The following is a 27,340-nucleotide window of genomic DNA, read 5'->3' as shown; positions in this document are numbered from 1 at the left end:
CTATTTACACTTACGGTAAAACCTCCACAAGCTGGTTGGTCATAAACGATTCCATCAATACCATCAATCATATCATGAACAACATAAATTCCAAAATTTTATTCGCCATTTTCTAAGAAAAGAAAAAAGCGAACAATATATTATAAAAATATAAAACAACAAAATTATCTTTGATTATTTAACAACAAAATCTAATAAAATTATGTTTTACAAAACTAACCAAATTTAATGTTTAACATAACTAATAAAATTTAACAAAGCTTAATTAATTAAATATAAATCTAAACCTTTTTAATTTAACAAAATCTAACAACAATTAAAATAATAATAACAAAATTATCTTTAATTATTTAACAACAAAATCTAACAAAATTATGTTTAATAAAACTAATAAAATTGAACAAAATTATGCTTAATTAATTAAACATAAATATAACAGATTTAACAAAATCAAACAACAATTAAAACAATAATAACAAAATTATCTAAATTATCTTTAATTATTTAACAACAAAACTAACAAAAATTAATTAAACATAAATCTATAACCATTCCCTTTAACAAAATCTAACAATAATTAAAATAATAACGATAATAAAATTAAAGAAAAACATACTCTGTCACCAATGAGGGAGTTCCCGTTTTTTGTTGGAAAGAAAAAGAAGAAGATAAGTAGTGGTTAATTCACCGAAAGAAAGAAAAGAAAATATGTGGGAAAGAAGAAGATTGGAAAGAGATGAGAAAATATGTGGGGAAGAAGAAAATTGGAAGGAGATTTAAAGAAAGAAAAATGATCACAGATAGTATTTTAGATGGAATGGCCGTGAAAGACCATTCACGCAAGCAGAAGAAGACAGAGGCGTGAGATTCTGATTCTTTTTTTTTTTAATGTAGGTCTGGTCTATGTTTTGTATTTTTTTTATCTCTTTATTTTTAAATATGAGAAAAAAATCGTTTATACCAAATTTTGAAAAAAAAAAAGATTTGGAATCCCAAATCGTCTTTCTTCTTTTCTTTTTTATGCAAATGGTGTATAAAGAATCTTGAAAAAATTGGTTAGACATTAGAGTAACCAAAATTAATTTTAAAAAAAAAATATTGAAAAAAATCGTTTAGATTTGGGGGATCGTGTAGGTAAATCTAAACGATCGTTTGCCAAATCTAGCAAAATCTAAACGATCGTATACCAAATTTTGAAAATACAAATTTGAGATTTGGAACCCCAAATCTAAACGATCGTGTAGCCAAATGTGAATGATCGTGTAGCCTTGTCGACAGAACAAATAAGGGTGGAAGACCCCCGTGGAGAGTCCATGAATTCTTAGTGAAATGGAAGAACCTTCTCGTGGAAGAAATATGTTGAGAACATGTCGAAGACTTTGAAGCGTGGAAGCAGAAGATCAAAGAGTTCCTTTGCCAGTCGACGGGATCGTCAACTATTTAGGTGGGGGAGAATGTTACGAACATGCTTGTCCAATGCGTTGTTTTGTCTATCGCAGCATGCCCAAATACCCCCATGTTTTCAATGATTTCCTTTCTCTCTCACGTTTTATAAAATAATTTTCTCAAGAACATGAAGGGAGGCTACATCATATCGTGAGTTTTTATGCGGTTTTCAAATTTTATACGGCTTACTTGTTATCCAAGTAGAACAAGTGCCGCACAATCATGTTTGAAAGGTTATGATTGTGACACTACGTGGTCAAGGGGTGTCAAGAAACTCCAAAGAAAAAGTATTGAGCGATCGTGAGTTATAGGTGTTGAGCATATGGTTGGGTGGCCAACCATGTTAAGAAAACCTTTAAGGACAAGGGATTGGGCGACAAAAACACACCCTAGGAGAGGAAAGCATTGTTAGGCGATCAAAGATTTTGTGCGATGCGGCCAATATGTGTTAAAAGTACCTCTAAAAGACAAGGTTAAAGGCATGCCATGTGTTGAGGTGTAGACGGCAAGACAAGCAATGTGTCCATGGCTAGATGACATGATGTGTGTGTCAAAGGTGACATGGTTTAGTTGAAGAGCATGTAAGTTGATGTTGAATGCCATGTGAGCAAGTCAGCATAGGCATTTTGGTGGTGCTCGGTGGAGTGGATACCAAATTTCTAGGCATACAAAGAGTTAAAAAACGGCAAGCAAGAGGTGTCTTAAGGAACCCATTCAAGGACCAGTATATAAGACAACTTTGAGAAGGAAGTTCTCCCATTTCACTCGTGTGTTTTTAGTTGCAAAAGATCCTAAAATGAGTCTAGTTTAATAGGTTAGGATGCTAGACAAAGAGCACGTGAGAAAGACACTCATCTATTGAAGAAAATCCTTGAAGGTCATTTATCGGGTCATTTAGAGTAGTATTAATTCTTCAGAGGCTATAGAGCTATTACTTCAAATTTGTGGCTGAATGTTTGAGGTAATGTAGCTAAGAGAATAATTAATGAGTTTGTAGAAGGAACTTTCTTTATTTGAGTTCTGGAGTTTTAGTTATAAAATTCTAAAGTCAAGTCTCTATATTTAAAGGTGAAATCAGGAAGCTTTAGGCCATGATTGTCAAGGCTAGGCATCTAAGCGAAAAGGCTAGACATGTTGAGCTTGAGTCACGACCATTTGAGATGTTAGGGTGTGTGGCTGTGTGCTTTTGTGCTAACCATTGCCACAAGGCGGTGCCATGACGCGTTCGACGTGGGGTAGGTGCCTGAGGCATGCGATTATGAGGTTAGCCAACACTGCCCAGGGTCATGTCATGGCTTACCTATATGCGCGTGCTGCGTATGAGGAGGTTAAGTTGATGCTAAAATTGGATTTTTGGATGTTTGATGAATTTTAAGTGATTTGTTGATATTCTCAGTATGAGGAGGTTATGTTGGAAGATTAATTCCTCTGGTTTCTGAACGAGAAGAGGAAAAGAGAGTTCTTAATCAAAGAAGTTGGGATACAAGTTGTGAGTGACCTAAAAGAATTTAAAAAGATGTTTCTAAACATGAGTTTTTAGCTAAATATTTCTAAGCATACTTTGATGTTTCTACATTGATATTCACAATTGATTTAGTAAATGATTTGTAAAGCACGAGTTTGATTAAAATTTTATATAAAGAATGTTTCATAAGTTATTACAAGCATGTCTTAAAGCATGAGATTTGTAAGTTGAGATAAAATGTCTAAACAAGCATGTTTTCAAGTTAAGGAAATGTTTTGAGTTAAAGCAAGTATTTATTGAAGTATATTTTTAAGCTAAGATTTCAAGAATGTTTTTATATGAGTCTACACTCGATTGTTACTCTCTGCCTACTCAAGTAATTGTGCATTTATGTTCCATACTGATGTATCTGTGTGTATGTATTTTGCATAAGTTAGAAGTTATTGACCTATATAGTAAGACTTATGTTTTCAATGTGTGTTTGTAATAGAATTAGTTTTAAGTGTGGTAAGCATTTAGTTTGTGTTAGTTTCATTCCAATAAGCATGCATTATTTGTTTTAAGGCTGCTGAGTTAGTTAGTTTAGTTAGTTGATGAATGTTGTCAAAATATAGCAATGCTTGATAGCCCTCGCACCCTCTTTTGGGGCTAGGGAGAGAAGGGGCTCCAGGAGGGGGAGTGACAACATGTGTGCTCATTATCAAGTCAAAATTTTGCATTTGAAAGATTACTGGCTCAAATAATTAAGTTAAGAGCACAATTTCCTAATTATACACTTAAGTCGATTTGTCTTGGTAATGATGTGAATTTACATCCTAGGCTTTTGAGAACTATTGTATGTTAATTGGGATAAGTGTTGAACATCATGTTGTTCATGTTCATACACAAAATGGTTTAGCAGAATCATTTATAAAATGTTTGCAATTAATTGCTAGACCATTTGCTTATGAGAGCTAAGCTTCCTACATCTGATGTGGACATGTCATTTTGCATGTTGCATCACTTGTGCATATTAGGTAAGTAGCTTATTACTTTGTACGAGGATCTAAATGAGACAATAACGATACATTCCAGGCAATTTCATTTTTAAACTTTTTAATTCCTCCCCCAATGTTGGAAAAGTTGTCTCATTAAAATGACAATCAGCAAATTGTACAGTAAAGACATCTCCCGTCAGGGGTTCAAAATATCTGTTAATTGATGGGGATTCAAATCTGACATATATTTGTAACCTTCTTTGAGGTCCCATTTCAGTACGTTGTGGTAGGAAAATTGGAACACATACTGCACAACTAAAAATTAGCAAATGAGAAATATTTGGCTCTTGTTCATGAGCTAATTGTATCGTGAAGTATTTATGATAAGATGTTGATTTTATGCGTATAAGTGATGATACATGCATAATAGCATGACCCCATATATATTATGGAAGTTTTGCTCTCATAAGTAATGGTATGACAATCAATTATAAACACTTGATAAATGATTCTGCCAAACCATTTTGTGTATGAATATGAGCTAAAGGATGTTCAATATTTATTCCAATTGACATGCAATAATTATTAAATGCTTGGGATGTAAATTCACCAGCATTATCAAGTCGGATATTTTTTATTTTATAATTAAGAAATTGTGCTCATAATTTGATTATTTGAATAAGTAATCTTACAAATGCAAGGTTTCAACTTGATAATAAACACACACGTGACCATCTACTTGATGGGTCAATTAAAACTATTAAGTATCTAAATAGTCCACTTGGTGGATTAATGGGTCCACATATGTCACCATGAATTCGTTCAAAAAATGTAGATGACTTAACTCCCACTTTGGCTGGTGATAGCCTAATATCAATTTTCCTTGAAACCAAGCAACACATGATAATTCATTGGATTGAAGAATCTTCTGGTTCTTTAGTGGATGTCCATGAGAATTTTCAATAATTCTTCTCATAATTATTGACCTAGGATGACCCAATCGATCATACCAAACAGTAAACATATTTAAGTTCATGAACTTCAGGTTCATGGTTGTATATGTTTCAATTACTCATATATAAATATAATATAATCTAGAAGAAAAAGCCGACAGTGTTTTCAATATACGCTTCTCATGTGAAACAATAAATGTAATATGAAGATATTCTATATTATTTTTATTGGTAGTTTCAACATGATAAACCATTTTGACATATATCTTTGAAATTCAATAAATTTCTTTTTGACTTACTAGAGAATAAAACATTACTAATTGTGAATTTTGTAAACCTTCAATCAAATTTGTAGAACGACTACAAGAAATATCAGTTACGATAGCATAAAAAAACGCTATTGTTGATTTTCGATAGCGTTTTCGAAATGTTGTCGTATGTCCATGACTTTTCATAGCGTGTTTTCCCTGTTATGCAAAACGTATAATATGTCCCCAACAATAGCAAGTATTATGCTATAAATGCTTTTTTATAACATGAGAAAAAACGCTATTGAAACATTTTGATAGCGTTTTAATTGCATTGGGAAATCGCTATAAAATGTTTCAATAGCATTTTCAATAACACCGGAAAAACGCTATAAAAGACATTTTATAGGTTTTTTTTTGCGTTCGAAAAGCTTTATCAAAACGTTTCACTAGCTATTTTAATAACATTGAAAAAATGCTATAAACAATTTTTTGTAGCGTTTTATGAATGTTATCACAACAAAAAGTCGTTGACTTTTAATAGCAATTTTTGTAGAGCTATTAATAACAATATAAAAGGTAGGTACGTTTTAAAACCATTTGACCTCATTAACATTTCATAATCACATTATTAATAGAAGAATTACTATAGAACTATACATATAATATCTTATTGAATAGTATATATTATCTTCTATGCATTACAATTTTGTTTATAAAGGAAAACAAACATTTGAGAACAAACCTAAATAAAAAACTACCCAGTTTTAGAAAACTCAATACATCACAAGAAAACTAATAAAAAGCACTTCTTCATACAACAAATTTTCCATGGAACCATTTCTCATAGATATCACAGCAAATCCAAAATTCATCTGAAGCATAGTTCTCACCGCATTCCCCACATAAGGTGTCACTATGCTCGCTTCATCTAGTAAAATAGATAAAAAGAAAAAAAGAAAAGACAACGCTAACAAACTGAAAAATTGAAGACTATCTGAAAGAGGACACCAAATAGAGGATAGCTCAACTAGTATCAACTATGTACGATAACCTCAAGATTAAGGTTTCGATTCCCCCTCCCCTTAATTGTCTAAAAAAGTCTAGCATAGCAACAAACATTATCATAACTAGTATCGGTATCCTAGCTTCATTCTTTTCCTATATGTAGAACCAGGGGCATTCACCCGAGCTACACCATTTAGTATAAATGCGAAATAAAAAAAAAAGTTACATTCAGAAATAGAGTACCACAAGTAAAATCAGTTAACCAACTGAAAAAATGAAGATCACAATACATATATCGATTTAAAACTTGACATGGATTTGCTAGCATTTGCAGTTGATGATTTTTTCCTTAACTTGTTTCTTTGCAATACCGATGACCACTTCAAATACAATTGGCAAATCATTTATAATATTAAGTAGTTGCATCCTGGACCAATTTTATAGCAAGATCAACCATCATGGTTATTGAAATAACTTCTACATGAACTAAAGTCAAAATCAAAATACCTATCAGATTTATCAAATCCAAATCTCGCACCAAAATAGTAGGCAACAAAGAGCAACCAAGAATCATGTACAACAACCAAAGCTAACCAATCCCTTTCTTGCATGCCCTATCTTGCAAAATCCAATGCTGGGTCTGGAAGTTCGAGAGGTACTTCTTCAATACAAGGTAGATTAACTTCCCATACTTCATTTGGAAACCCATACAAGCATAGATTTTCCTTCTTCGTAAGCATCAAAGAACCGATATACATATCTAAGAAGGGAGTTCTAAACTTAAGATCAAGAATGTAAAATCCAATACTTGTGATGAACAAGAGACGAGAAAGAAAAAAAAGGACAAATTAAACGCACATAATATTAAATGAAAGGAGATGGGAACAAAGTAAATATTCCAGATAACAATAACACACAACTAAACTTCATTTACAATAAATTTGTAGCATAGAAGATAAGAAGAAGCAAACAGAGGTATAAGCATGTACCAGAATCACATTGTTGATAAAACTCTTCAACATCTGAAAGATAAAACTAAAAAAATTAGACATTCACAACTACCAAATGTAACCAAAACAACCGAGTGTTTCTAACTCTTAATCAAATTGACATGAATAAAGCCACGAGCCATCACCTTTATTGAACACAAAAAATCATCAAGATATAAAATATATGGACAACATAAAACTAATAAAGAACTCTCCACTACCTGAACAACGGAAGTAATAAAGTTACATTCTACATTTATCAAGTACTTCATCCTAACACAAATTAGTCCATTGTCATCCCAACACTTAAGTTTCTAAAGAGAAAAAATAGATCTTAAACTCCAGAATCAAGAGTAGAGAGAGAAAGAGAGAAGAAGAAGCATACACACCCAAATTGAAGCAATGGCATCTAAAACCCAACCAAGTTGCCATTTCCTTAATTCAACATGAACCTTTGAGGAAAAAAAAACTATGTTGTTATTAATTATCCTGAATACATGTAAAATTTAATCACCCATGGAACTTCTAAATTGAAAAGCATCTAAGCACTGTTGAAATAGATACCAATTCCAAAATTTCAACTCAATCATATATCCCAAGAAAATGTCTACTATTCAACTCAAGTATTTCAGCAAGTAAAGAAGTAACACTTTGGTAGAGTGTCGGTACATCGTATTACAAATATATGAGCTTAATATAGAAAACGTGTATCTTATCAACTAAAAAGATACGTGCGCAAACTTATCATACTTAGTCTAATTAAAATATTTCTTGGAAAATGATTTTATAGAAAGAGTTTCAACTGAAAATTCTTCAGCCATGATCACAAATAAAATGCAGGCAAATGCAATATTCACATTATGACCTTAGTTATATATATTTCCCTTCCGTCATAGCATATAAGCAACAATAGAAAAAGGTAATATCAAGTGAAAAACAGTTTGATATAGTAGGATTAACCATGTTACCAGTCGCTAGATTACTTTCATTTGAGGAGAAGCTTAATCTAGTGGCAGAATCTCCATGACATTTTAGTGTATTCAAATCTAACGGGTGATGTTTCTTGTTTTGATCCTACATTTGACAATCAAAAGAGGAAAAACCAAGTATAAGAGAATATCAAAGCTATTCAATGCATCAAGTAAACAATACATGGATTTGGAACATTTCAATCTGAATACAACTATTTTCCTCTGCAGATCAAACTAGAATAACATGTGAACATTCAGACCACATATACCTTATGAATTAAAAAAAGAAAACCAAATGCAGAAAGGAACTCAATGCAGCACAAAGCTCGTAGGAAGCTATTAGTGATTCTCACCCAATATGTGCTAAAGATGCTCAAATTCAACAAGTTGTGGCTAGACAACAATCAATATCTTTCGAACAACTCAAATTTATCAACTAAATATGATGGTTATCAACTAATTTGAGTAAAAAATCTATTGGTATAAAATAATTCAGAGAAAACCATAAATACTCACCAAAACATACCCACAACAGCTCCAATGGCGTAGATCGAGCTTCATCGATGACAGATCTCAACACGAAAGAGATTGACATATATTGGGTTTACCTTTCGGTGACAAAAACAACAAAGCACTAGCAAAGATAACGCGGTTTCGCCATAGACATTAGGGTATGATGATTAACAGTAAAAAAAGAAAATCGACAGAAGCATAAATTTTGCAAACTTGCAAAATTCAAAAAACGAAAGTTCTTCCAAATAGGAATTGGCACAGTACAAACATCCATATGCTATTGGTTGGATGCTATTAAAAGATGTATTTGTTGTAGTGAACCTCATATTTTATTGACATTTGCTTCAAGCATTGTCAATGTAGAAAAATATTTTTTACTTTTAAGTATTGTGTGCGTAGTTGCACTATCTGCCAAACATAAATCTTCATTATTCATCTTTGAGTCAGTCAAAATATGAGAAATGTCCATAACTCCATTTAAAAAAAGAAACGATTACAATAAGTCTCTTGGTTAAAAAAAAAAACAAAACTAACCATGAAATGTAAATAAACTAGTAAATGTTAAATAGAGAAAACACTAAAATATTAGTTTTGGACATTATCATAATTAAATGAAGTATTTGCTACTCCTTCATTAATATCAATTTTCTCTTCAAGAGACTCAAAGAAGTCAACAACATCCAAATAGGTCATGTTGGAAGGGTCAAATACATCATCTTGATAGGCAAAGTTTACTTCCACATTCTTCCCTTTTTCCTTCAATGAGGCTTGATAAAGGTCGACTAAGTGCTTGGATGTACGACAAGTACGAGTCCAATGACCATTCTATACCACAATGTAAGCATTGATTTTCACCACTTTTAAGTTTCTTATTTTGTGGAGTCTTCCTTTTATAATCATCATTTGTGGTTTTCTTGAAATCTGAATGATTATTACCACATAAAGTATAATTACTTCTTTCCCTACCACGGTCATGACCTCGGTCACTACTACGACCACGACCTTGACCTTAACCATTATTATTTGAAAATACAGCATTCACTTCAGGGAATAGTGTTGCTCCAGTTGGTCGAGATTCAAGGTTTTTCATTAATAACTCGTTATTTTGTTCAGCCACAAGAAGACATGATATGAGTTCATAATACTTTTTAAAACCTCTTTCTCGATATTGCTGCTGCAGGAGCATATTCGAGACATGAAATGTTGAAAATGTTTTCTCTATCATATCTTCATCCGTAACTTTTTTGCCGCATAACAATAATTTTGAACAAATTTTAAATAATGCAGAATTATAATCACTTACCGATTTAAAATCTTGTAACCTTAAGTTATCTAATCATATCGAGCTTTAGGAAGAATCACACTCCATACCTTTCTTAAACTTTGCCATAGTTTATATGGATCTTTTACCATAAGATATTCAATCTTTAGTCCCTCATGAAGATGATGTCGAAGGAAAATCATGGTTTTCGCTTTTTCTTGACTTGAAGTCGTATTTTCTTTTTTAATCGTTTCTCCAAGATTCATGACATCCAAATGAATTTTAGCATCAAACACCTATGATAAATAATTATTACCATTGATATCAAGAGCTAGAAATTCTAACATGGTAAGATTTGATATGGTAGAAATATAACAAAGAAATTTACTTATATTAGAAATTTAATAAACATGTCAAACATGCATTCTAAGACAATTTAGATAAATATCATATTATGCACACGATACAAAAATCAATGGGCCCTAGATATAATAATTCAAAACATGCATGGTAATGCACAATAATTAAAGTTACAAATAAAAATTACATATATATATATATTATGGAAAATTAACAACAATACACAAAAAATGTTAATTTTACAACATTCTTATACATATAACATGTTAAAATAACATGCTTAGGTAAATTGATAAAAACATTTAGATCATAAAAATAATTACAAAACTTTTACTAATAGAAAGTAGACAATTAAATTATAGACACTAATCATAAAGAACCCATAAACTATACATAGATCTTAAAATAATTGAAATAAGAACTAAATATAAATAATCACATAAATCATAAAGAAATTAGGATGAACAAAACCACAATCTAATTATCAACTAACAATTTTTTTAACAAACAATAATCTTGGGATAAAAAGCCTTTTACAGCGGAAGAAGTATAGAAACCCAATTTTAATTGGAACCTTAAAAAATACCAATACATTGACAAAATTACAAAACTAATTTTTATGGCTAAACATGCTTTGAATAAAATACAGAGAAGAAGAACTTACTCTCGTTGACGACTCTGAATCTACCAAACAACAACTTGGGGCACCACCACTTGGAAACCTCCATATTCTTTGATTGAGATGGTTTGTGGGAACCAAATTGGATTGAGAGAATTTTTCTTTACAGCGAAATTTTTTTAGAGAGAATGGGAGGTCTCGTTGTTTGCATAACTCACCTTCAATTTTTGTTACACAAAAATTCTCTCTTCTTCAGGCGGAAGAAGTGGGAAGTTGAGAGAATAAATGGGAACGTGGGAAAACCACCTACATTCCTTATTAATTTAATAAATAAATATTAAATTAATATATATTAAAATAAATAAATAAATAATTAATTAATTAAATCATATTTAATTAATATTTCATTTAAATCATATTTAATTAATATTTCATTTAAATCATATTTAAATGGATATCTCTTGCATAACCTATAGTTTTAATTAAATAAAATTAAACTAAACTATTAATTAATTCTCCAATTAATTAATTTCTAAATTAAATATCTTATATTTAATTTAATCCAAAATTTGAATCATATTCAAATATAAATTTTTCTCATAACCTATAGTTTTAATATGTATCATATACACATTAAATTATAACCTATAGTTTTAATATGAATCTAATTCACATTAAAATAATATTTGAACTCATTCAAATATTTTATTCTCTTGTAATTTAATTTTGAATCATATCCAAAATTAAATTTATATAATAAAGTCTAATTAAAATATAAACTGTAACGCCCCGAATTTTTTCGAGTTAAATTTTTTTTTATCATTTCGTGTGAATTTCGGAAATTTAAAATTTTGGTATAAATTTTTGGTTGGTTTCGAAAAGGGAAGAAAAAGAAATTTAAGGATATGAATTTCTTTAAATTTAATATTTTGTAAATTGATATAATAATAATATAATATTAATTATATTATTATTATTATTATCATTTAATAATAATAATAATAATAATATTATTATTATTATTATTATTATTATTATATTATTATTATTATTAATTAAATTAAATTATTATTATTATTATTATTATTATTATTATTATTATTATTATTATATATATATATATACATACATACATATATATATATGTGTGTGTGTGTATGTATATATATTATATTTTTTAAAAATAAACCCTAACGCCGCACATCTCCCCCACCTGACTCCTTCCTCTTCTTCTTCTTCCTCCATCCTTCACCGACGCTGCCGCCCGCTACCTCCATCCCTTCTTCTTCATCTTTTTCTTTTCTTTCCTTCTTCATCGTCGACATCCTCTGTACCTCGTCTTCCGCCCACGAACGACCACACGACCTCGTCTTTCTTCACCACCGTCCGCACAACCTCGCAAGCTCGCCATCCCCGACGAATCCTCTCTTTATCTCGTGCATCCGAGCAGGCCGTCAACCCCTCATCCCCGACCATCGACCGGCCGCTGACGCCCCGTCATCGCCAGCGCCGGTTCTCCTGCTGCCACCTTCAAATCCGGTTAGCGCTGCACACCCGACCCGAGCCGAGCTAGCGAGCCGCCATCCGTATCCAAGCCGAGCTGAGCCGAGGACCGAGCCGAGCCGCGACCCGCGAGCTAAGCTGAGCCGAGCTAGTCGAGCCGCCATCCGTATCAAAGTCGAGTTGAGCCGAGCCGAGCCGAGCCGAGGACCGAGCCGAGCTGCGAGTCGCGAGCTAAACCGAGTCGATCCGAGTCGAGCCGATCACCTCCAAGCCAAGCTGAGCTCCCTGTTCACCAAGCCACCTAAGCCTTCCTTCCTCCACTTCGGGTCACGGTGAGTTTTCAGTAAGGATTATTTTGGTAATTTACCCAATGTTGCTATAACCGTTTCGAGTTTGAATATTGGAGTAAATCATGGCCCTATCTTTCGTTCCTTGAAGGTATTAGGGATTTGACGCTCAAGTTCTCGGGTCCCACGGCAAGTTTATTTGGGGATAGCACCCTTTACTCGGGTAAGCCGACGTATGTTGTTTCGAATGATTTAAAAGGTGACTTTTACTAGTGTCATCGTTTAAACCCTTATGATTTCGTTTAGGTGGATTCGTTGAGCGTGGACTCGATTAAGGGGCATAACCAAGTTTCAGGTAAGGGATTTCTTACTACTGGACCTCAGATCGAGGCTGGAAACGTAGTAATCCACAAGGGATTATACGTTAGAAATTGTACTGAATGAATTGATGCATGTTTGACTATTACATATCACTTTATGCTCTTGTCTGATTAAAGGTAGCGCGACTGCTAGTTGTAGCTTGTGTGCCATCGTGTGAAATGTGTTGTTTACGGATCGACACCGATGCCTGAATGTTCTGTGCATTGTAGTTGTTAATGGGCTACGTTGTGAACTGGAATTGTATGTCGTTGGACTTTAAAGTCTTAAGGTTAGGTATGCGATAGTCTATTGTCTGGATATTGGTTATGGAGTTATGTCGTGGAAGGACTGTGAGTCCAAGTCTGATTTTGGCTAGTTGACTGGATCTAAAGAATATCACAATGATGTGTGAATTGGATACACATGTAGCAATTGAAGCTATGGTTGTTTAAACCTTTACTATCTGACTGACGAAGTCTATGACGAGATTGCAATATGAATGTTGTCGGAGTGTGACTGTCGTAGACGGTTTAGTATGGACTGAGGGGTAACGGTTAGCTTCATCTATGGGGTAGTGTACCTTACTGATATGTGTATCATTCGGGAACACTAGACTGATACGTGCATCCTTCAGGATCACTAGACTGATATGTGCATCCTTCGAGATCACTAAACTGATACGTGCATCCTTCGGGATCACTAGACTGATAGGTGTATCCTTCGGGGTCACTAGACTTATACGTGCATCCTTCGGGATCACGAGACTAATGTGTGCGTTCTACGGAACCACTAGACTGTTTATGTAAGGTACCCCTGAATAGGAAGTTAACTGTTGTTCCTTAATGGGCCTAGTAGTGGGTCCCTTATTGGGTATATTTTATACTCACCCTTTTTCCTCTTTGACTTTTCAGGTAAGGGTACAGCGAGGGACAGACCGACGAGGGGCAAGAAGGATGCATGAAGGCCATATGGATGCGTCTGGTTTTGTTTGTATTATTTCTAAAACGTTTTTAATGAATCGTAACCGGTCCTTTATGAGTTTATGTGTTATGTGGTCGAGTCTTGGTACTGAGTAGTGACCTCAGCTTAGTCGGAAAGCTGGGTCGTTACATAAACTTTATATTATAATGTATTAATATACATTATATTAATTCCCAAAGTAAATTTGAATATTTCAAATTACAACCAATATAAATAAATCTCATTACTCTTTATGAACTAGGAAGGGAACCTAATGGACCTGCACATAAGGTACCTTATGAACCTTATGAACAATGATTTGGATCAATATGTTTGTATCAAATACAAAGTGAGCCGTATCCATAGTGTTAATAGGATAAGGTACCCAACCTTAACCCTATACAATAGACCCTTTAAGCTGATCTTGAATATTGATCTCCGTATGTCTCTACATATTGTTCAATACTCATCAAACAGCTTAGGATGTTAGTTTATTGGATTTAAGTTATTAAGACAAAATTAATAATATAATCAATAACACTTATTGAAATTACAATAATAAAACACTTTATTAATAACGGTCAATTGATTATATTTACGATCTACGAGTTTTAGGACATAAAACCCAACAAATATATATGTAAAATTACAACATGCAATAGGTATAAAAGTGTAACACCCCATAAATTTAAGGAACTTATTATGGGTATTAGATTAAGTGGACTTCGAAGTTAAGAAATGTATTTGTTGCTTTGTGTTGGATTAATTAAATATATATACATGGGTGTGTATATTTAATTATGAAGTTTGATAGAAATTGTTATTAATAAAGACATGAGAATCCAGTACCCCAAGTTGTTCGAAGATTAGAACTTTCGAGGACGAAAGTTTCTTAAAGGAGGGAAGATTGTAACACCCCAAAAGTTGATAATTTTGGATTTAATTATCTTAATTTTATTTAATTAGATTTAATTTATTGGACATTATTTTGAATTCATTTAATGATAATTATTTGATTTATGTGGGAATTGAAATTAATTAAATATTTGTTGGATGAATATTTAATTAACTAGATGTTTTGAGTTTGTTGAGATTTTGATTAAATTGTAGGTTGAGAGAATTAAGTAAAGTTGTGGATTTTTAGTGTTGTTGAAGTTGAATTAAATTAAATAATTATGGATGTTATTTAATTAAATTGTAGAGTGGAAAGTTTGTTGGAGATTTAATAATTATATGTATATGTGGAAATATATATATATAATTATTATGTTAAAGGAAAAGATAATTATATTTGTTGAAATATAATTATTTAAGAAAAAGATAATTGTATTTTGGAGAAAGTATATTTAGTAAGGGAGAAAAAGTAAAATAATTATATTTTAGGGACATATAATTATTTGTAAAAGGATAATTACTTTTGAGAAAGATAAATAATAATTAATTATTGTGGAAGATAATTAATTATTCTGCAGAAAATAAATCTCATGTTGGAAGTTATAAGTGATTTATTGAAAAAGATTTGATTGATTAAAATAATGGAAGATTTCAGTTAATTTGAGATTTTGGAGGAAAAAGTTGGTTTGGTGGAATTGAATTTAATTGAGTATATATATTTAATTAATAATTTGGAAAAGTGAAGTTAATTATATGATGAAATATAATTATGTTTGTTTGAAAAAGAAGATAATACATGAGGAGAAAGATGGTTGATTTGATTGGACGAAAAAATATATATATTTATTTAAAGAGAGAATAATGATTTAAATAAATATATATGTTTATTATAAATTTTGGTGAGAGAAAAATAATAATAATAAAGAAGTATTATTATTATTATTAATGATTATAAATGCCTAAGATTTTGTGCATTTAAGGCGTTTATTGAGAAAAAATAATGGAAATAAAGATATATGTATTTATTTGGTATTATATATATATATATATTCTAAAAGGAAAAGGAAATAATAATAATAAATATTATTGTTGTTATTTGGGTCTATAAATAACATTCAAATGCTTAAGTTAGAAAGAAAAGAAAAAAAAAAAAGTTTTTCATCTCCTCCTCTAAGATAACCGATTGGTTTCTTTGGCAAAGTTTGAAGATTTAAAGTGATAAACTTTTCCATCAAGGATAAGAGAATTTTTCAACCTCCATCTGAGTAACCTTGACAAACAATTGAAATTAAATTAATATTTTGTTAATTTAATTTTGGATATATTTGGGGGGTTTTTTAAAGATTCAATTGGCTAAATTTTTTTAGATTTAAATTTTGAATTTTTTTCCAAACAAGGTTGAATTGGTTTCGACCCCTTTTGTTTGAGAAGTTAATTAATTTGGGAGAATATTGGATGTTAACCAATTGCTAATTTCATTAATTAAGAATCAAGTTAATTGGAGAATTTTTACTATCAATTAGGGAATACTTTGTTTGGCTAAAATCTTCATGTAAGAGATTCTCGTATTAGACCTTCGAATTCGATAGATAAAATGCATAACTTGATGATATTGATAATGACTGTCATTATATGGATGATTGATGATGATGAATGATGTTATGTTATGACTAGTAGTATGTTGACGAGGACGACTGCGTTATGTTTATGATTAAGATATTTGGATAAGTATGTTATGATTGTTATGATATGTCATGTTTACGATGATGTTATGACATGATATATACTATAGATAGGGTGTTCTGTTAACTTTGTCTATTAGAGTCGTACCCACATGGGTGTCCTTCGGGATCACCACCTTTTTAAGGCTGCATAGTCCGACGGGACCACCAGTCTGACATTGACATTGTCATAGACATGATTCGAGTGATTAGACGGGACCCTCGCAGCCCGATTGTCTTAGTGTTTCCTTTGGGTACACTAAAGACTAGTTTGTCCTAGGTGCTCCTTTGGGTTCACTGAAGACCAGACATGTTCCTATGGGATCACAAATTGCACGTGTTCGAAACGTGCCAGTTCAGGGGTTCCACTTTTGAGGACTCTAATAAGAAGTTAACAGTCACCTAGTGGGACTAGTAGTGGGTCCCTTACTGAATATATTTTTATACTCACTCTTTCTATGTTTAATATTTCAGGCAAAAGTAAAGGTAGAGGAAAGTTGGCGAGCGATAGAGAAGGATCTGTGACATGCCATATGAGGACTCAGTTTTGCTTCCGCGTATGTATATCAATGTTTTAACATTTTGTTTTTAGTGAAAATTTAGTTTCCCTCCTTTCAAAAAAGTGTCTCTTGTTATTTTTTCTTTTTAGTAATGACCTCAACTTAGTATAAAGAGTTGGGTCGTTACAAAAAGATTCTACATTCTCAAACTATGCATGATGTATATATGTAATATTTCATGCAATGCTTACAAATACAAAAAAAAAAAAGAAAAAAACTAATATTATAGCCTACTCTTTTACAAATGACAAATATGTAGAGACTCGTGATGTTAATGTGTTATAAAATAAAGAACACATAAGTTAAATAAGAACAATCAAACAACTAAAGAGAAGAATAGAGAAGAGACAAAGAAAAGAACAATTGAACTTAATTGTGGTGTGTCTTACAAAGGTACTACATATCTCTACTTATAGAATATATCATGGTATAAGTTATATTATGGAATTCAATAGGATTAATGTTATAACATGGAATGAAAAGACATTATATTTAACTATTAACGATAGTTAGTTTATATTTAACTATTTATTTTTTCCTATAAGAATCTCTCTACTTAAATAAGAGAGGATATTAGAAAATTCATTTTAGAAGTGCCCTAAAGTTCTAATATCTTAAATCTTACAAAGTGAAATAAAAACATTATATAAAATATTTGGCTAAAAATTGTTAATATCTATTGGTCTTGAAAGAATATCAAAAGTCAAAAAGAAAAAAAAAAGTCAAACATAAAATTAAAACATGTTTCTCACCAATCTCGGAATACGGATGCATATGAATGTGGGAATAAATCCTTATAAAAAAGTATATATATAATAGATGTCTTATTTACTAAGTAAAGTTTAATTTTTTTTTTTTAAAAACTAGTAGCATTGCAATTTATACCTCAATGAGTGTGTTGATCATAATCGTCAGTTTTTTGTTTTTGGGTTGAATTTAGGAATATGTAAGATTGGGAAAGATTAGATCCTCTATCCTAGTTCTTATTTTAGTTTGGATATTGATTAAGTAATTGGCCAAAACCAAAAAGAAAAAAGAAAAAAGAAAAAAAAAAGTAGTAGCGGTAACGATGACAAATTTCAATAGGAGGAATTGGATACACAATTTCCCAATATGCTACGGAATCATTGTTCAACTTGAAAAATGAAAAAGAAGAATTGAGCAAATTCAAATCTTTTTGGGAAACCCATTCAGAAGTTTGTTTGTTTATAGGGAAATTTCCAATTTCAGACATGTTTCGACCAAATTTTCTAAAACAAATCCTTTTCCTTCATATTCATCATGATCTTCTCGCTTCCTCTATCGAATCTTCTTCAAACCGTCAAAATTGCTGATTCAGACTCCGCGCGATATTCTATTCTATTGTCACCATTATCATTATCGTTATCTTCTTCACGTTTCCCAATAAACCCTCTCTCTATTTGGGCCCTCATTTTCCCATTTTCCTTTCCAAATTCCACTTCCGTTTTCTTTTTTCTCTTCTTCGTTCCTTTGTCTTCTCCTTTGGATCAGCGGCTTCTTTTCTGTTTTGCTGATTGTTCTGCCGGTTCTGTTCTTGTGTTTTCTGTCGGTTGTTTCATGGGTTTTGAGGTTTGTTCATTTGGTGTAGCGGGTTTTCTTATTTGGGGATCTAATTTCTAGGTTTCCAAAAATTGTGACAGGTTGGTTGGTGAGTTTTGTAATTTGAAGGTTGATTGATATATTGGGGTTGCTTGTACGTTTTCACGAATTAAATTTTGGGTTTCGTAATGGGGTTTCTTTGGAATTGAGAATCCCATTGTTGTTGTACAAGATCAGATTGAGTTCTTTGCCATATTCAGGTTTCCTTTTGACATTTTCATTGTTCTTCTCTTTTGATGACCATTTTTCTATTTCTCTTACTAATTTATTCTGAAGAGTTGAAGAGTTGAGTGTTCTGTTGAATTTGAAGCAATTTTAGTTGATTTCTTCATTCTTAATTCATTTTGGGGATCTCTTTTTGTTCCCATTGATCATAGCTATTGTATTTCTGTTCGTAGAATTGAATCCCTTTTAGTTGACTTGTTGTGCCATATACTTCTTTATTCTTGTAACATATTCCATTCTTTGTGTCACACTTATAGCCTCAGATAACTTTTTAGTCTATTAGTTTGTAACTGATTGATTTCAGATCCTGTCGAGAATTATGGAAATTAGTAACGAGGCTAGTGTTGGCTCCTTTTCTATCGGGCCTTCAACCATTGTAGGTCGAACAATTGCTTTTAGGATTCTATTTTGCAAATCGGTGTTGCAATTGAGGTATCAACTATTTCGTGTATTGCTAAATGTCATATATAGATTTAGGGCTCTTGTTGCGCCCATATTATCATGGATACATCCTAGAAATCCGCAAGGGATATTGGCAATGGTGACGATTATTGCTTTCTTGTTGAAACGGTACACCAATGTCAAAGAAAGGGCCGAATTGGCTTACCGTAGGAAGTTTTGGAGAAACATGATGAGATCTGCTTTGACCTATGAGGAGTGGGCTCATGCTGCCAAGATGCTTGATAAAGAGACTCCGAAAATGAATGAGTCGAACCTCTATGATGAAGAGTTGGTGAGGAACAAGCTTCAAGAGCTACGACACCGTCGCCAAGAGGGATCTCTTAGAGATATTATATTTTGGATGAGAGCTGATCTCTTCCGAAATCTTGGCAATATGTGCAATCCTGAATTACACAAGGGTAGGCTTCAAATTCCCAAACTCATAAAGGAGTATATAAATGAGGTTTCAACTCAGTTGAGATTAGTTTGCGACTCGGATTCGGAGGAATTATTATTGGAAGAGAAGCTCTCATTCTTGCATGAAACGAGGCACGCATTCGGTAGAACAGCCCTTCTCTTAAGTGGAGGTGCTTCACTTGGGGCTTTCCATACAGGAGTTGTCAAGACTCTGGTAGAGCATAAACTTTTGCCAAGAATTATTGCTGGTTCTAGTGTGGGATCCATCATGTGTGCTGTTGTTGCCACTAGGTCCTGGCCTGAGCTGCAGAGCTTTTTTGAGGATTCTTGGCATTCGTTACAGTTTTTTGACCAGTTGGGCGGTATTTTTACTGTGGTAAGGAGGGTAATGATACAAGGTGCTGTTCATGAGATACGACAACTACAAATGATGTTAAGGCAGCTTACTAGCAACCTAACTTTCCAGGAAGCTTATGACATGACAGGTAGAATTCTTGGGATAACGGTATGTTCCCCCAGGAAGCACGAGCCGCCTAGATGTCTTAACTACTTAACATCACCTCATGTTGTGATATGGAGTGCTGTGACGGCATCTTGTGCATTCCCTGGCCTTTTTGAGGCACAAGAATTAATGGCCAAGAACAGAAGTGGCGAGATTGTTCCCTATCATCCGCCATTCAATTTGGATCCAGAGGAGGGTTCAGGCACATCAGCACGTCGGTGGAGAGATGGAAGCTTGGAGATTGATTTACCAATGATTCAATTGAAAGAATTGTTCAATGTTAACCATTTTATTGTCAGTCAGGCAAATCCCCATATTGCACCATTATTACGAATGAAAGAATTCATTAGAGCTTGTGGTGGAAATTTTGCTGCCAAGGTATGCCCACCTATACTTCTGAATCTTGTTTTGTATTTGTCAGTGATATATAATTAAATTTGCATTCAACTTTAAACTTTTGGATGAATTGGTAGTTTAATATGGTATCGAGCAGGTGGTCCAGGGAGATCCTGTGTTTGAGTCCTTTGCATTGTTGTTTTCATCCCTGTTAAAATTGATTTCCAGTTATAATATTTCAAGCCCATAAATGAGGGGGAGTTATAGTGATATATAATTAAATTTGCCTTCAACTATTAGCTTAAGCTTTTGGGTGAATTGTTAGTTTAATAGTATTTTTTATGATTACTTGCTTCTAATGTCCCGTGTTTACTTACATACGTTGTATGTCCAAAACAAGTATGCTACTTATTTATTTTCTTTTGAATTAATTTAAAAAAATACTACATAGTAACTGCTGGAAAAGGAATTGTTTGTTTTCTGATTCTCATGAGCTGCTTGGACATTTAGTTGAAGATATCCTTAGGTTTTATCCTTTTTCATAAGTATCCAGGACAAAATTTTCAATATCTGTCAGAATACATTGGCTACTTTATTTATACTTTCATTGCCTGCTGTGGGTCTCTTGCTCTCTTTCTCTCAGCATTCATCATTTTATAGATAGATAAGCTCGAACATAGGCACTTTGCGATTTCAGAAGTGTTTGTGCTTTATAGAAGATAAGTTTTCATAGTCCGCCATTTGGTTTTATCTACCATTTGTCTGTTCATCATTTTTCATTTCTCATGGTTGAAGTTTTCATGGCATATCTGGTCATGTAGCTCGCTCATCTTGCTGAAATGGAGGTAAAGCATAGATGCAACCAGGTTTTGGAACTTGGCTTTCCATTGGGAGGAATCGCAAAGCTTTTTGCTCAAGATTGGGAAGGAGATGTCACCGTCGTCATGCCTGCTACTCTTGCTCAGGTATTTTCATTGCCTGCTATGAACATTTCAATTTTTAACAAATACTTACTAGCATAACTGAGTTTGAACAGAAAATGTGTTATCATTGCTAAGCAACTATTTTGTTACAGTACTCGAAAATTATACAGAATCCCACGCATTTGGATCTTCAGAAGTCGGCCAACCAAGGTAGGAGGTGCACCTGGGAGAAGCTGTCAGCAATAAAAGCCAATTGTGGGATTGAGCTTGCTCTAGACGAATGTGTTGCAATTCTCAACCATATGCGGAGGTTGAAAAGGAGTGCTGAAAGGGCGGCTGCTGCTGCTGCCGCTACGGCCTCACATGGTCCTCCGATACCAGTCAAGTTCAGTGCTTCGAGAAGAATTCCCTCCTGGAACTGCATCGCACGAGAAAACTCAACTGGTTCTCTTGAAGAAGAATACCTTGCTGATATTACTTTGACGCACAATCAAGGTGTTGGTGGGTCAATAGGTACAGGATCCTCCGGTAGAATGTTGCGAACTCACCGCAATATGTTTGATGGTAGCGATAGCGAATCGGAAAATATTGATTTGAATACTTGGACTAGATCTGGCGGGCCATTAATGAGGACAGCATCAGCTAATAAGTTTATAGACTTTGTTCAGAATTTGGATCTTGATGACCTCAACAGAGGTTTGGTAGCTAATTCCAATGTGCTTCAGACAGTTGGTGGTAGTCAAAATTCTCAGAGTCCCCGAACCATGTCGGAGCGTAGTTCAGAGAGCCCAGATTTTGACCCTCGGGAGCTTAGCAATCGTGTTTCTTCTAGCATTCTTTTAACTGAAGGAGACTTTTTGCAACCTGAAAGAATACCGAATGGGATCGTGTTCAACGTTGTAAAGAAGGAAGATTTGACTTTGACCAGTAGGAGTCACGATTCAGAAACTCAAAACAGTGAAGTTGAATGCTTGCAAGTCGACCGTTCGGAACAGTATGTTGATGCTAGCTCAGCATCTGATTATGATGGGAATGAAGAAGATGCTACGCCGAAGGGCTTCTTACAAGAATCATTGACCATAAACAATTTGGTGAATCGTTCAGAGGAGCAACAAGATGGCCATGATCATATTTCCATGGATTCTTAATCTCATCCAAAGTAGGAGATGGGAAGAACGAAGGACTTGATACAAATTCTGCTAATCACACTGAAATATATACAAAGTAGTTTTGAGGAATTTGATAGTGAAATTGTGTACATGTCAAAAGTGGTTGCTAGGATTGTCATCGATGTATGGTGGCCATATTTACTATATTTCTCAAGTACATAGGCCTACAGAAGTAATTGCAAATCAATTGTTTCACAAAATGTACTTCTAAGTAATTGCAAAGCAATTATTTACAGAAGTTTTGATAATTTGAGAGGTCGTTCAAAATATTCCTCGACTGGTACGGGCTCAATAAGCCATTCTTAGTCAGGTGGCTTATATCTTAAACCCGCAAATGACTTGTTTCTTTTGTTTTTATGCTGGAAATTTATCAACTATTCAAAAGGACTTTCACTACCATTTTAAATGTGTAAGGTCTCGAAGCACTTGCCAGTGAAGTGGTTGCCTAAAGAAATGAATTGTGATCACTAAATGTGATTCAATATGCCCTTCATAGTCAACTTGAAAAGGATTCGCATTTTGTTCCACCTTCTTTTTTTCTTTCCTATTTTCTTTTTATTCACATTCTTTTGTTCATCATTATTGAATTGAATTGAAGCATTATTTGTAAAAGTAGACCTTTGCACTATCAAACATTGTAGTTTTTATATCTCGAATTATAGTTATAGTTGATCGATGAAGATATTAGAGTTTAAAATGTCTCCTTCATATGTAGTTTTAACTAAAAAAAATATAGATAATGTCTCCCTCAAGATGTTAGAGAGCTTTTTCATGTGGTTACTTAAGAAGAGAACTACTTAAGCTAGAGTAACTTTTTGTTATATATCAAAATTGAATTTGGAACTCAACATAGATAATATTTTTAATCATCCAAGATAATGAAAAACTCAAATATTTTGAAAAGATAATATACATCAATTTCCCATAAGTTACTGTATTTGTTTAGTAGAATGATAAACTCAAACTTTTAGTTAGGGTGATATTGTATAGACTTTAAATTGTTTTTTTGTTAGAAAAAGTGTATAACAACTTGTTTTATAACTTTTAATATTGTAATTTGTAAGTTCTTGACTTGAAATCACTTAAATATCAATTGAACAAAATTTAGAGTTAAAGAACTTCTAACGAAATTTCAATTCAAAGACCTACGATAATGAATGAAACTATTAGAGTTTATACAAATATTATTAGATATGATTCGTATCCACAAACTTTAACAATTAAATATGTAACTTTTTCTATTTGAATCTTTAACGATATGTAATTTATCCGTTAGGTCGTCTCTTTTTCTTTTAATATCTAAATCTATTTCTCTCAATTAAAAGTTATTGATAAATTAGATCAATTATTTTCAAAACTTTAAATATGGGTTTGGAAGTGTGTGTTGTCCTAAGTCAAAATATTTTGTTCCTACTCTCTTAACTTTTGTTCATTAATTTCATTTCAATTTTCCAAAATTCACATTGCATATTTAAGGCCTAATTTGAAATGGTTGTAACTTCAATTTAAAATGACTGTTTTAGTCAACAGTCAAATCAAGAAAAACAAACGATTAGTATATTACAACTTTATACCTAACAAAGTAGCTAGATTGAAGTGTACATATTGTAAATAATGCTTAATAGAAGCCCCACAAGCCTAGAATTCAAAGTTATTCATATTTGAGAGTGAAGACTATCTCTATTAACCAATACATGTCATTTTATCATATTTTGTCCTAACTCTCATGTTTTTTTTTTTTAAAAAATATTTAGGAGATTATCCAACATAAAATTACTCCAACTTCATATGATTGAGCTACTGAAAAAGAAATAAGCACTTTATTGGTATAGGTTGTAGCTATCAATTTTTTTCTAAGTCTTTTTTGATCGTACTTTCATAACCTCTAGATCCTTCGTCTTAATCAAATGGGATGTCAACTAATTTGCATATTCCTCCTTTACTAATTTGAGTTTACACAGCCACCAACTTTTGCATCGATTCATCTTCAAACTAAATCTAATTAGGAGCCGTTCTTCTCTGATACCATCTATAATGACCTAACCTTTTTAAAGGATTGACAATTAGTGTGACAAACTTGTTAAAAACAGTTAAAACACAGAGTATATGTGAGGAAAACAAAACAACCTCATCTTTTGGGAGTAAAACTTTTCAAAAGCATATGAATGAAAACAACATAGATAACATAATGCCCAATATAAGCTCAGATTTAAAAATTACTTATATAAACTAATTATTTTGTCACCAATTTTTTTTCATCATATTTTAAGAATAACTCATCAATTTAAATACTCGTGTATAAATGTATTTACTAATCAAATAAATAAAGAGGTTAATTAAAAAGAAAATACTTTAATTAAAATTTTAATCCCAATGGTTTGGACATTTGGTTCTAATAGTTTTAAAATTTTCGGCTTTAATTTTATAGTTCTGAGCTTAGTTTCAATTTAATTTTTATAAAGAGTTTTGATTCCATTATCGTAATTTTAACTTCACAAATCGTCCTTCTACAATCTTTTTATCTACTTGAAAAACTCACATTTTTTTTATGGTGAATTATTTCACAAGCATCTTTATGTGATCAGCCCCACAAAGATGTGAAATCTAATATTTTGCTTACATTAATACTGCATTTTATAACGTATCATTATGACCAACAATAATCTCTATTGCAATCTTCATTTTTTTCATCCAATATTCATGAAAAGCACAACTATGAGAAAAATAAAAGAAAACACAACAAACTAACATATTATGTGTAACGCCCCGAATTTCGAGGTAAAATTTTAGCATTTTATGTGAATTTTTCGGAAATTTAAGATTTTGTAAAAATGATAAAATAATAATATAATATTAGGTATTATTATCACTATAATTTCATTAATACTCTCATTATTACTTAGTATTAGTATTAATATTATTATTTAATATTATTATAATTATTTAATATAAATATTTTATTATAATTATTATTATTATTATTTAAAATATACATACATATATATATATATAAAATTTTATAAATTTTTTTTTTAAAAAAACCCTAGACGCGCGCGCCGCCCCCCCCCCCCAGTTTTTCTTCTTCCTTTCCCCGACGGTCTTCTCCTTCTTCTTCATTCTCTTCTCCATCCGACAGCGACACCACCATTCTCTTCAATCTTCTTCTTCTTTTCCGACAGCGCCAGCTTCGCCTCCTTCGTCTCCGTCGTCGGAATCTCACCGCTCCAGCCTTCGTCTGCCGCGGCCATCTTTTTCCGAACGCCCTCTCGACCTCACGCACCCGGACGCCGCCGTGCATCCTTCATTCCACCGTGTCCGCCGGCGCCCTGTCACTCTCCGCCGCGTTGAAGCGGAGCCGGTCGTCGGACTCCTTCAAGCCGCGAAGCATTCCGTCGTCGAACGCCGAAGATCGATGTTCGTGGTCGCCCCAGTTCCAAGCTGACCCGACCCGAGACCCGTTTCTAGCCGAGCCGCGAGCCACAAGCAGATCTGAGCCGAGCCGCGAGCCACAAGCCGAGCCGAGCCGAGCCGTAAGCTGACTTGAGCCGAGCCGTGAGCCGAGCCGCGAGCCGAGTCAAGCCGAAGATCGAGCCGAGCCGCGAGCCAAGTCAAGCCGAAGACCGAGCCGAGCCGCGAGCCACAAGTCGAGCCGAGCCGAGCCGTAAGCTGACTTGAGCCGAGCTGCGAGCCGAGCTACAAGCCGAGTTGAGCCGAGCCGAGCCGTGAGCCAAGGCCGAGCCGAGCCGAGCCACCTAAGCCATATTTTTCCTCCCTCCACTTCGGGTCACGGTGAATCTTCGGTAAGGATTGTTTTCGATGAATTCCTTAATGTTGCTACATCCGATTCGAGTTTGAATATTGGAATAAGATATGGTCCTACCTTTCATCCCTTGAAGGTATTAAGGAGTTGACGTATAAGTTCTCGGGTTCCGCGGCAGGCTTGTTTGAAGATAGCTTTCCTTTCCTTGGGTAAGTCAACGGATGCTCCTTAGGAACATTTAATATGACTTCTACTAGTATCATCGATTAAAACCTTCGTGTTTTCGTTTAGGTGGATCCGTTGAGCGTGGACTCGATCGAGGGGCATAACCGAGTTTCAGGTAAGGGTTTTCCTACTACTGGACCTCGGATCGAGGCTGGAAACGTAGTAATCCACTGGGGATTACACGTTAGTAACTGTACCGAATAAAAGTATGTGTGTTTGACTTTTAAGTATTGTTGCTATACTCTCGTCTGATGTAAAGGTAACGCGACCGCTAGTTGTAGCTTGTGTGCTATCGGGTGTAAGGAGTTGCTTGCGGATAGACCCCGATGCTGGATGTTCGGTATAGGGTGGTTATGTTAAAGGGCTACGTTGTAGATTGGGATTTTATGTCGATGGACCCTGAAGTTTACGATTAGGTACGTGGTAGTCATTGGTCTGGACATTTATCACGGAGTTTGGTCGGGGAAGAACGGTGAGTTCGATTTTGATTGATTAGTTGACCGGGTCTAGGGGTTATTAATGGCGTGCGAATTGGAAATGCGTATAGCAACTGCGGGTGTAGTTGTTTAAACCTATACTATCTGACTGGCAAAGCCTATGGCGGAACTGTAATATGAATGCCGTTGG

General features: G+C 33.5%; 1 protein-coding gene across 1 annotated transcript; it reads left to right on the top strand.

Annotated features, from left to right (window-relative positions):
• The first annotated feature begins 18,139 nt into the window (after positions 1 to 18,139).
• Positions 18,140 to 22,997, top strand: LOC103497252 (triacylglycerol lipase SDP1). The gene is made up of 3 exons (XM_008459364.3): positions 18,140 to 20,678; positions 21,458 to 21,601; positions 21,712 to 22,997. The coding sequence occupies exons 1-3, from the start codon at positions 19,260 to 19,262 to the stop codon at positions 22,705 to 22,707; spliced, it is 2,559 nt and encodes an 852-aa protein (XP_008457586.1). The 5' UTR covers positions 18,140 to 19,259; the 3' UTR covers positions 22,708 to 22,997.
• Positions 22,998 to 27,340: the final 4,343 nt, after the last annotated feature.

This window comes from Cucumis melo, chromosome 8 (genome assembly GCF_025177605.1).
Source record: "Cucumis melo cultivar AY chromosome 8, USDA_Cmelo_AY_1.0, whole genome shotgun sequence".
Taxonomy (NCBI): domain Eukaryota; kingdom Viridiplantae; phylum Streptophyta; class Magnoliopsida; order Cucurbitales; family Cucurbitaceae; genus Cucumis; species Cucumis melo.
This window is presented reverse-complemented; position numbering and strand designations above follow the sequence as displayed.